General features: G+C 49.0%; 1 protein-coding gene across 1 annotated transcript; it reads left to right on the forward strand.

Annotated features, from left to right (window-relative positions):
- Positions 1-216: 216 nt before the first annotated feature.
- On the forward strand, positions 217-10,791 carry PPP1R3G (protein phosphatase 1 regulatory subunit 3G). The gene has a single exon (XM_064280015.1). It carries the CDS (start codon positions 1,034-1,036, stop codon positions 2,150-2,152), a length of 1,119 nt encoding a protein of 372 aa, XP_064136085.1. The 5' UTR covers positions 217-1,033; the 3' UTR covers positions 2,153-10,791.
- Positions 10,792-12,200: the final 1,409 nt, after the last annotated feature.

Below are 12,200 nucleotides of genomic sequence, written 5' to 3' on the forward strand. Positions count from 1 at the left end.
GTGCCAGCCCCGCGGCAGCTCCTCCCCTGCGCGGCGGCGGGGAGAGCAGGGCCCGGGCGAGGAGGGGCGAGAGAGGGGGAGGGAGGCGGGTACGTGCTCCTGGGCCCGGCGCGAATGTCCCCAACAGCTCTGAGTTCTCCGCCGCTACCGCCTCCCCTAACTTGTCCCGCCCCGCCCCGCCCCGCCCCGCCCCGCCCGCCCCGCCCCGCCCCGCCTGGGCCAAAGCCCACCGGGCGCCGCCACTTGGCTGGTGGGGTCGGTTGCTCCGCGCGCCGGGTTTTAAAAACCACCGAGAGCTGAGCGTGCGGGGCCGAATCGGGTTTCCAGGTAGGATAGGACCCCGGTGGCACCCTGAAGTTTGGAGAAGGCAGGAAGTTCCAAGTTTTCGGTCTGCGAGGGCCGGGCCGCCTAGAGGCGAGTTGGCCGTCGGCCTCCATTGCGCCCTTGCCGAGGGGACAGCTGAAGGAGACCGTCCTGCGACCTTCCGGAGGACAGACCCGACAGGACCCCGGGGACCAACTTCATCGGCAGGAGGAAGCCGAAGCGACGATCTCTAGGGGTGTTCTATTCGCGCTGGTGTCTCCGAAAGCCTCTTGTTCTCCGCGAGGCGCCTGGTAGGGTGGGCCTAAGACCTGCTGGTGAGTGGGGTCAAAGGGGAGCCCCGACCTCCAGGGGGCGGCTTCCAGGTCCCGCGCCGGGCGCACAGCCAGGCACACCTGTGGGGAACGGAGCGCCGCCTGCATACCCAGTCCGGCCCCTCCGCGGTTGCTGCACATTCAATCCCGAGGCGGCCTCGTCCCGAAGCCGGCTCTGGACCCCGCATCCTCCTCCCACTCCGCCCGAAACAGCAGCAGCTAAAACCCGGAGTCTGCCAAGTGGACCTTCACTCTCCTCTCCAGCCTGCCCGGGGCGGACTCGGGGCGCAAGGCCAAGCGAGCCCCGCGCTCCTTCCGGCAGCACGATGCGCTGAATCTACAGGATAGTCCTGAGCCGGGGAACGCGACTCGGACAAGTCCCCAGGCGCGACGGCGTCATGGAGGCCTCAGGGGCGCAGCTCCTAAGTTTGGAGGCGCCGGGCCCCGCGCCCTTCGGAGAGCCCCCGCCGGCTGAGGAGCTGCCCGCCCTGGAGGGCCTCTGCCTGAGGAGTGGCGATGACAGCAAAAGCCTCTCTGAGGCCCTGGGCCCCGACGCTCAGCCTGGAGCCAGCACCCTGACCCCGGAGGAAGAGGCCGCCCTCCGGGAGCAGGAGGAGCTGCTGGAATGCCGCCGCCGCAGCCGCGCGCGCTCCTTCTCGCTGCCCGCCCACCCCATCTTGCAGGCGGCCAAGTTATTGCAGCCGCTGCCTCAGGCCGAGGGGTTGGGCACGGAGGGCGGCGAGTGTGCCGGGGCCAGCGCCGAGCCGTCCAGCCCTGGCGGCTGCTGCACCAAGTGCAAGAAGCGGGTGCAGTTCGCAGACGCGCTGGGGCTGAGCCTGGCCAGCGTGAAGCACTTCAGTGAGGCTGAGGAGCCGCAGGTGCCTCCCGCCGCGCTCGCCCGCCTCCGGAGCTTCCCCATGTGCGCAGAGGACCTGCAGCAGCTCGAGGACCTGCTGGCCGCCGCGGCGGCGGCGGCGGCGGTGAAGGTGGCCGCGCCCCCGTCAGCGCCCGCCCCGCCCCGGCTCCAGCCGCTTTTTCAGCTCCCGGAGCCTCGAGCCGCAGTCGAACGCCTGCGGCGGCAGCGCGTATGCCTGGAGCGTGTGGACTGCTCGGCGCCCTGGGGTGCGGAGGTGACAGGCTCAGGCCGGGTGCTCGGCGGTCCCGGGCCGAAGGCCGTGACTGTGCGATACACTTTCACCGAGTGGCGTTCCTTCCTGGACGTGCCTGCCGAACTGCAGCCCAAGCCGGAGGAGCCTCAGCTGCCAGAGGCGTCGTCGGGGGTCGCCAGGCCGGAACCCGGGCCCGGGGATGGCGAGGAGGAGCCGGGCGCCCAGCGCTTCCATTTCTCTCTATGCCTGCCGCCGGGTCTTCTGTCTGAGGACCGGGGGGACGCGGACGCGTCGGCATCGGCTGTCCACTTCGCAGTGCGCTACCGCTGCGCGCAGGGCGAGTACTGGGACAACAACTCCGGCATCAACTACACACTACGCTTCGCGCGCCCGACGGACGCGCTCTAAGCACAGAGGCCCACACATGGGCCCCGCGCCAGCCCCAGGGGCGCTCGGGGGACGGTGGGAAGTGGCTGGCCAGCGTCCGGTGGCGCCTGTCACCCGGGTGACTAGCGGGCGATGCTCTGGTGCGTCCCCAACCCCTGGCGGACCTGGCCGTGGGCCTGGCGTCAGGGGAGCGTGGCAGGGAAGAGAGGAAGCCGCTGAGCCGTGAACTCACCCCAGACGGATCCTGAGAGCGAGAAGAGCTCCATCCTGCCTCAGCTTGCTGCTCGGTGGGAACTTAGTAGGTGGGGGTCTCCAGAGTTCCTGCCCCGCGTCAAAATGGGAAGAAACTCCCAAGGCCTCAGCAGTAGTTTTCTCCAAGTAAATGGCTCCTGACTCCGATCGCGGCTCCAAGGGCCTTGGGACTTGTTCTCACCCGGAGCCCTCGAGCTTTAGCCCTCGCAGCTTTCTGGAGACCCACAGGAGACGACGAAGCCCCCACCACAGCGCGCAGAGCAATGCTCCGGGCTGCGGGCGGAGGCGACTGGCCTATGCACTGAGCCCTACCTCTCAGAGAAAACCCCGGGCAGTGCAGGGTGGAGAACCAGCGTCCTTTTCTCAGCTGTGATCTGGGAATTGTTTGCCCAAGCGTGAAGTGATTTACAACTTGTATGTTTGTGTACGAATGTCCTTTAAAAAACTAAAGGCCACTTGCACACTCTTCAACTGCACTTTATATTTTAGCCCCCGTGCACTTGGGAGAGGGAGCGCTGTTGTAGCAATGGGCTGCCGACCTGAAGGTCGGCATTTCCAACCCACCATCCGCTCTGCCGGAGAAAGATGTGGCAGTCTGATTGCTAACAATGACAGCCTTGGAAACCCTTTGGGGCAGTTCTACTCTGTCCCACAAGGTCGCTAGGACTCTGAATCGACTCAAGGGCAACAGGTTTGGTTTGGGCTTGGCACTTGAGAGGCTTGACATATGATCTTGTCAGCTGATGAGCGAGATAGCACTTTAATAATAGACAGTATTTCCAAATTTCCCTTCTATTCCACCTCTGTGGGGTGGAAGGGCTCAGATTTCCCATGCTGGGCAAAAAAAAAAAAAAAAAAGCTTTGTAGAAGGAGCCCCACCCTTAAAAGAAAATGCCAGGGTAATTTGGTAGAACTTGGGTGTATACAGTAAGGGTGGTTTCTGGTGTAGACCAGCACACAAGAGCTGCTGGACTGCTGCTTGTTCAGAGAAACTGGACTCCCAGGTGGCTCTCTGTCCCTCTCAGTGCCCAGCTGGTAAATGCTGCTCAATACCAGGTGTGTGTGTTATGACTGCTGGGCACGGATGCTGGTGGCTGTGGAAGCCAGGATGATGTGGCCATGGGTAGCCACAGAGTCCCGGTGGGGCCTGATACAGAGCAGAGTGGTCTGGGTGTGAGGACTTAATTCCTTCACACTTTGGTCAACCTTTGGTAATTTATCTTTTTATTTTTTTCAATTTGCAAATTTCCAGCACATGGCTAGTGCAATCATTTAGTTTTGGAATGGTAGTCTTTAAAGAGGGCAGCTTCACTCTTGCTTTTTAGAACAGGGGTTTGCAGACTACAGCTCACGGGCCACATTCAACCTGCAGCCTGTTTTTGTATGGCTTGTGAGATAAGAATGGTTTTTGCATTTTTAAATGGTTGGAAAAAGAATCAAAAGAAGAATGCTACTTTGTGACACATGACAATTATATAAAATTAAAATTTCAGTGTCCATAAATAAAGTTTTATTCAGACACAGCCATGGTTATTTGTTTCTGTACTGTGTAAAGCCGCTTTAGCACCACAAGGCAGAGTTGAATAGGTGCAAGAGGCCATACAGGCCCTGAAGCCTGAACTACTTACTGTCTGTTTGTTTACAGAAAGTTTGCCAACCCCTGTTCTAGAGAAGCCCTGAGAGTTATACTTCATAAAGCAGTGACTACCAAGACAAGTTAGATTTTGGTGGATTTTGCCACTTGAAATAAACCTCCTTTGGGTCATACTTTACAAGTGTTTGCATTACTCTCAGTAATCTCTTTAGAAGAAATACTAAGACACCAAATGTGCAGTTGTAACTATATTGGGGAGGGGAATCTACCTGTTGCCTGATTTCATGTAAGAAGTATTAACAAATTGGTAAAACTGAAATACAGCACACATCTGCTGTAACAGAAAGACCACAAGTGGGTGGCTTTAACAAACATAAATTTATTTTCTCAGTTTAGGAGGCTTGAAGCCCAAATTGAGAGCGCTGGCACTAGGGAAAAGCTTTCTACCTGTTGGCTCTGGAGGAAGGTCCTTGTCTCTTCAGCTTCTGCTTCCTGGTTCCTTGGAGTCTTGGCATCTGTTTTACTCCATCTCTGCTCTGCTTGCTTGTTTCATCTCCTTTATATCTCAAAGAGATTGACTCAAGATATACCCTGCACAAATCTTGCCTTGTTAACATAATAAAGACAACCCATTCCCAAGTGGGATTATAACCACAGACATAGAGGTTAGGATTTGCAACACATATTTTTTGAGGGCATAATTCAGTCTATAACATCTGCATTTCTGGTTAACTACAAAAAGTGTCAGATATTTCAGTGCCTCAAGATGTGCTATCTTAAGCTATAAAAATATTAAGTTTGAAGTTTGGTTTGGGGATGTCCCTTCTGACTAGGACAGTGCTTCCCAAAGTGAATTGGGCATGGAAAATTTTCAAAATGATAGTTTATTGATGGAAAAACACCAGGAGTTAATGAGTTACAATTTACACTTGGAGTGAAGCAGACTTAAAAAATGCTCACCTTGATGAAATGATGAATGTTTCATTCACATATGCTTATAAAAACTTAATAAGAATAACCAATTATTAGACCTAAATAATGTTTCTGTCATTAAATGCAAAAGAATCAAGCATTTTTGTGAAACTTCCAGGTATTCCTGAGTCTGGTATACCATTTCTTTCTTAAAAGTGCATTATTGTCTAATAACACCTAGATAAATACACTTCATATTTTTCTTAAGCATTTATAAGTACATTGTAGTTTAAAAATGCCCATATTGTATATAGCCTATAACACAGTTGGGAAATGCTGGTTTATAGGGTAATAATGTGATTATTTTGGATTATTTAAGATTAGGATGAAATTAGAAGCCCAACGTAAGGATTAAAATAGAGATCCCCCCCTTTTTTTTTTCTGTCTAATATCCTTTAAAATGGTTAACTCATCATACCTGGAATAACAGATGATAAGAAAGGCATTTTTAAGAGGTGCGTACAGCAGATTTTCTATTCTTATAAAACTATTATTGAGTTTTAAAAATATATTTTGGAATTCAAACAATTTTAAAAGTACTTATACTGAACATTGAATAAGGCGATTAGGAAGGGAAACCTAGCCTTATTCTCCCCCATAATCTTGCAGAATTTCTTTTCAAAAGTTCAGAATTTTGTAAACTATTTTGAATATCCCAGTCTTTCTGCAAATGGCTACAGCCTTTCAAAGTACTAGAAATGATCATCTTTTAAATGTCAATTTAGCTTTACAAATTGACAATTTCTCATTGTAGATTAATAGCAAACATTTTGTAATGAAACGTGTAAGGACGATAAAATAGGTTCTATTTGCTTTTGAAAAGTTCGTTTCAAAGGAAGGGGCAATGCTGACTGGAGTGAGGAAGTATTTAAGAATGTATTTCCTGAAAAGAATTAAAACACACACATATACCCAGACCAAAAGCAAAATTCCAACAACATAGCTGTTGCTTTTTTGCAAGAGTACTTAGCTGAACTTGAGCAAGTGAGGGCCATTCTGCTTGAAGATGTAATAACTTAAAGGTCTTTCTCTAGCGATTGAAAACGAAGTTTTGCTCGGCTCACTTCCTGACCCTGACCTCCACCAGACAGGGAGTCTAGTTTTCTTCTTTATGGGAAGGCGGGGCACCTGGGTCGGGCAGTGTTGAACGAAATGTGTGTCACTAAGGAGTTTCAGAAGCAGTGGATAGAAATGGAGCGAATGTTTGAATGGAATGAAATTTCCCTTCATGAATCTCAGGTTTATGGAGCAAGGTGGTCAGCTGGTTCCAAGTTCTAACTAGAGAGGCCAAGACCATGCTCCCAGAGTGGGTGCCAGACTCTAGGCGTCCTCTGAGCCCTTGGGGACACTGCAGAGTCTGTCCACAGGCATCAACGGTCACAGCTAAGGCAGCAGTCCAGTATGGCCTGGGGATGGGGCAGCTGTTATTGTCAACAAACCTTGATGGCAGCCTCAGGGGGGAATGTGCCCTGTCAGGTGGGCGGGCGCTCCAAGCGCTTTCCATTCTGACCACACCCTCACCTCCTGTGACCTCCCTTCTGCCCTGGCCCAGGCTGAGAGGCTTCCTTGGGATAGCTGTGATTCTTGAGACTGTCCCCCACATCATGTCAGACGCCACTGAAGCAGAGCCTTTTTGCTCATTTCACTTGTGAACCTTTGGTGTTAGATTCTTAATGCATCACTTCACAAATTTTCCATGTTTCTGCTTTCTCGCACAGTTTTCGCTTGTTTTAGTTTGCTCGACTCGACGGATAAGTCGTTTTTGTTCCCTGACTCAGTTGCTTGTTTCTTTTCCTAAGGGCTTCAAGGTGGAGCCACTTGGGGCATTGTGATCCGTGCCATGTAGTCTTTGTCAGGAGTGCAAGTGACAGACGTAGGGAGGAACTTTGCTGTTTTCCTTTTCTGTGGAGTCCTGGACTGAAGCAGATGTGCATTTTTGGTTGTGGGCACAGGGACATGGCTTTGTAGGTTAAAAGAGCAGCACTGTGGTATGTGGTAACTTAACAAGCAACACTGATAAACTGAGCTGTTTGCAGCCCAACTCTGCCCAGCCATTTCCTATGATGCCAGAGCCTGGATGGTCTTCCAGGGATGGGGAATGTGCTATTTGTAGTCACTAGGGCAAGGGCTGGCAGCAAGGTGGAACCTGACAGCCCTGGCTCATCCTAGTGACCCCTCCTTCCCTCCTACAGAGTGGCCATGGCTACCTTGCAGATGAGTGGGCAGGTGCTGAGGAGTCTCTGTGAGAGGCTGACCCCGGTTCCTTGTCCAGACGATGTGGTAGACACATCTCACTGGCTTTGTCTTCTCGTTACTCTGGACTCACTTTAGCTGGTTGGGGGGAGACTGTGATCCTTTAATCCTCTAAGGGCTGGTTAATAGCGTGCTGCCCTTTGGGTAAACATGATAACCTTAGGCCATTAGAATTTAAATACCTTTGAATATTTTCAGTAGACTATATTTGCATTGTATGTGTTTAGTGTCTTGACCTTGCTAGTCTGTGACCAGGCAAATTTCGGCAAGGAAAAAACAGCCACATTTCAGCTGAATGTAGATTTTTTGAGATGGCAAAGATCAAGAGCTTACTTTTAAGATGTGGTAGTGAGATTTGCCTAGGGAATCTAATGGAATAGTAAAAGTCTATTTAAATAATGCTTTCAGAGCCAGTTCAACCGGGAAATCCACATATATACAAACATTTCTGGTTAAACAAAGGTATTTTAGAGTAACTTACGCACATGTAAGGAAATTGGACCAGTATAATTTCTTCCTGATTGTATTTAGTAATTCTCGTTTGTATTGTTGGCATTGCTCAGTTCTGTCCTTTGAGACTTGTTACCTGAAGTCATTTCCCAAGGAGAGTAAACAGCATCCTAATGTATCCTGAAATGGGAAATTTGTTCTGAAAATGTGAATTGGATAAAGTGTGAAGGCAGGAAGATTTTGTGAACTAGGCTTGAAACATTTAATCTCCAAGCTGAAAAATTCATGAGCACATCCTGCAGATGGCTTTTCTACAAATAGCTACATGCCTGTTATGTGGAGGAAGCATCCACTAAAGCAGATGAGGATTTTATGTTTCATGAGAAACTGCCTTTAAGAGGGGCCACCTTCAGTGTTCTGTAGAGAGTCTGTGGTTTCACCTCCTCCCTTGATATCTTTGGGGAAAGGACTCTTGCTATCAGGAGAATGTTCTGTTGCAGTTGAAGCAGCATCTTTTTATACCCTAAGTAGGTGAAAGAGGTCACTCTACCCCAAAAAGAGTTAGGTTGTTTAAAATTTTTACATTATTTAAAAAGATACGTGGTAAATTTATATTCCTAACCACTTTAAATAACACCAATCCATTGGTGTTACTTCCAGACTGGTTAAAGAGTAGCTGTATTTTCATGTATAGGCTTTAGGCATCTTGTTTTTGCTATTACACTTTTCAGCCAGAAGACACGAGTCTGTGTGTCACCCATGTCAAGATTTATGTACACAGTTTTAGTGAGGCTCTGTTTGCTGTATTAAGATTTTAAAATTACAAATGCGATTGAGTTTGAAGGTTCCAGGATATCAATAGATACAAATATACTTGGATATTAAACTTCAGACAAATACGCAATATGTTCTTTTGGAAAAAAATAACTTAGTGCACGTTTAGAAAGGTTTGTGAGACCCTCTTCCCACAAAATCCAAACTAGATATTGCTTCTGTTACCAGCATCTTGAATTATTTTGGACTAAAAATGAACTGGTGCAACATGTCCCTGAAGACTGGATTTTGGCAGCAGGAGATAGCACCTTCAAAATGGATCGTAGAGATGCAGACTGTCTGAGGCCACTACCTGCCCCTCCTGAGCACCAATCGAAAGCCCTGCTGTGAGAAGGCGGAGGGCATACCTGAGGGCCTGCCTGCTGGCCTGCAGATGGTTTGTCCTCCCCCATCACTGCAAACCTGGCCTGGCTGAAGTGCAGCGGGTGGCAGGTGTGAGAATTGAGGGCAGTAGCTTTTGTGCACACACTTTTGCCTCTGCCACATCCCATTGGTTTAGACTCAGGAAAAATCTCTCTTACAGAGTCAGCCCTGTTTGGATAAATATGGTAGAGCCCAGGGATTCTGTAATGATTCAGCAACGTTTTCTGTAGGCACATGCCTAAGAGGTGATGGTGGACACCTGCACTGAATTCTTCATTATGTGAAAGCTGAGGTTGGGATTATAGGGCAGGAGACCCAATTTCATGTGTAATGGCTCCCTCTGTGAGTAACAAATCCAAGTGTGACCTCGTGTTACCCCAGAACCCTCCATTACTAAGGTCTGTTGCCATGCCAAGTCATTTCTTCATGTCCAAGTCATTTCTTCAGGGTCTGAAAATGCAGTTTAGCTTAACTAGGTGTGTGTCTGCAAGTCCAAAGGTTCCCTAGGCTCTCTAGGGGTGTTGCCTGTGCAAGGCTCTGACTTGCCAATGGGAGCTAATGAGGTTCCCAGCCACATCTGGGAGTGGGGTGAGGGTGGGCGCCCAGCGGCCTTCCACTCTTGCTGGCGGTGTCTGCCTCCTAAGCACCCCGAATGGGCCAGACACCTCTTTATCATCTGTGCAGCAGCGGCAAGGGTGGGACACCATTTTCTACAGTATGCCTTTATGTGACTACATGGAATTCTTCACAGTTCCTTCTAATAATGTGAGAGAAGATAACCTCGTTGACCTCAGTTTTAAGAGTTGCTTGAGAAATGTGCTCCATGGAATGTTGCGGACAAGTAACAGATGTCTGCGAATGTGGTTTTTTACAGTATTTACTTAAACTGAGAACTACTGTACCCAAACCAGCCCTAGCGTGTCTCCTTGATTTTTTAAAAAGTTAGTGACAGCTTTGAGGTTTGAAAATGTCTTCAGCTTTGAGGACTGCTTTTTGCTGTTGTGTTTTTTTTGCACTTTCTGTTTGCCTTTCTGCTGTATGGTTATTTTTCTGTACGTGTTTAACCTAAAAATGGCTGAACCCAAAGTCTTGATTTGAATAAAGAATTTAAAGCAAGTGTCTGGCTTATTTTGCACTTTAAAACCTAACATTGAGTCTGGAGACATTTTTGGTTGTCACAGCTGGGAGATACTACTGATATCTAGTGGGTAGGAGTTAGGGATACTGCTGAATATCAGCAGTACTCAGGACAGCCCACAAAACAAAGAATTATAGAGCCCAAAATGTCGGTAGTGCTGAGGCTGAGAATCCCTGAGTTAATAGTCCAGTACCAATGTTAGTTTCCTGGCTTTGACAGTGCACTATGGTTAGGTAATATATTGTCATTGGGGGAAGCTCAATGAAGGGCTTGTGGGAAGTCTCTGTACTGTTTTTGCAACTTATGAGCCTTAAACGATTTCAAAATAAAAAGTCATAACAATAAAAGATTAGATTTTAAAAATCCTATCACTGGTAAGTATATAAAAGCTTGTCAGCCACAACGTTGGTAAAGAAGGATTCTTAGCTGCCAGGGGGTGGTGGTCTGGCATGTGGAGGACATACAGGCGCCAGGTCTGCCTGACCCAGAATTGACACCAGCTTGGCCCCCCTTGAGCCGTGTGTTGTCAAGTGTAGTGAGCATGAGTTTCCACACTTGCAAAAGGGGCAGTAATTCTTCCATACCCAGATTGTGAGCAAAGAGAGAAATGATCTGTGAAGTGACAAGCAACATCTTTCTCTTCTCCCTCTGGCTTCTGCCATTGGTTTTTAATGATTTCATTCTGAAAATAAACATTATCTGGCTTCCTCTGAAGGCAGGAAGAATAAATGAATTTCCTAATTTGGGGAACAAGTCATAGTAGCCCGAAATGTGCCAGTCAGCTAAGCTGTTCCCGTTACCTCGTAGAATACCTGCCATTTGTTTCTTGTTATACACGTGATGGCATGGGTATTGCACTACATGTGGCTCTGGTGCAATTTATACAACGTCCCTGGCATTTCCTTAAACGGCTTCTTCAGAGATGATCACCCCTGTCTGGAGCAACTGTTTTTGCTGACTACTCCTCAATGTTGCTGCACACCCCATCTTTGAAAGCTCTATCTTGGTCTTTGTGGCCACCCTCTACTCCTTCTTCCTCTCTAAGCTGCTCCTTTTCAGTCTCCATTGGGGCTTATTTTCCTTCTGTCTGTCCTCCAAAAATCTGTCTTGAACTCTCTGTTCTGTTATAAAGATGATGCAAATGCCATGGGAAACAGTATGTCTAATTCTTTTTATACCACAGAGCAGGCACTTCCTCAGCTCTTAGGAAAGCTCTCCAGTCTTTCTGTAAGTGCTGGTGGTGCTCTCGCTGTGTCGGGCCCAGTGTGGGCAGTGTGTGCACCATGGGGAGTGAGATGGGGCTTGGCTCTCACGGAGCCTGCATCTAACAGTGAGACCATGACGTGGACAACTCCTAATCCACATCTCTAGATACCTTCACTGCACTGTCACTTTCGTCTTCCTTTCTTCTCCAAACCGCAGCCAGCTCCACAGAGGTGACAAAATGCTGTTTTCCTCAATGTAACTGAAACTCAGAATGCCCAGGCTGGGCACAAGAGACTCTTGGTGGGGGCTGTAGGGACTGGATGTGCTGGGTGGCTCTGCCTCTGTTTCCTCATGTGGAGGGCAGGAGAGGTCTTTGGATGAAGGCTGCTGTCCCCCACAGCAGAGGGCTTCTTCATGTGGAGCTGGTCCATCTATTCCGCCCCTGTTGTGGGTTGAGCTCTGTCCGAAGAGAGACAGGTTGAGTCTTAACCCCACTGCCTGTGAATGTGACCTTATTTGGAAACAGGGTCCTCGCAGATGGAATTAGTTCAGATGAGGTCATTAGTTTGGGCCCTGATCTCTTTCTGACTGGTGTCCTTGTAAGATGAGGAGAAGAAACAGGGATGCACAGAGACACAGAGAGACACAGACAGGCACACAGAGACACAGACATAGACACACAAAGACAGAGACACAAATATAGATACACAGAGACACACAGAGACAAACACAGAGACACAGAGACAGAGATAGAGACATAAAGAGAGATACACAGAGACACAGACAGAGACATAGAGACAGAGTCAGAGATACAGAGTGTGTCTGTCTCTGTGTATCTGTGTGTCTGTCTCTGTCTCTATGTCCCTGTCTCTGTGTCTCTGTCTCTATGTATGTCTCTGTGTCTGTTTCTCTATCTCTGTGTGTCTCTGTCCATGTCTCTGTGTATCTGTGTCCGTCTTTGTCTCTGTGTTTTTCTGTCTCCGTGTGTCTGTGTCTCTGCCTCTGTG

Source organism: Loxodonta africana, chromosome 1, assembly GCF_030014295.1.
Source record: "Loxodonta africana isolate mLoxAfr1 chromosome 1, mLoxAfr1.hap2, whole genome shotgun sequence".
In the NCBI taxonomy this organism is placed as follows: Eukaryota; Metazoa; Chordata; class Mammalia; order Proboscidea; family Elephantidae; genus Loxodonta; species Loxodonta africana.

What these genes read in the sequence shown, in the direction of transcription:
- PPP1R3G (XM_064280015.1), top strand. Translation starts at nt 1,034, where the DNA reads ATGGAGGCCTCAGGGGCGCAGCTCCTAAGTTTGGAGGCGCCGGGCCCC.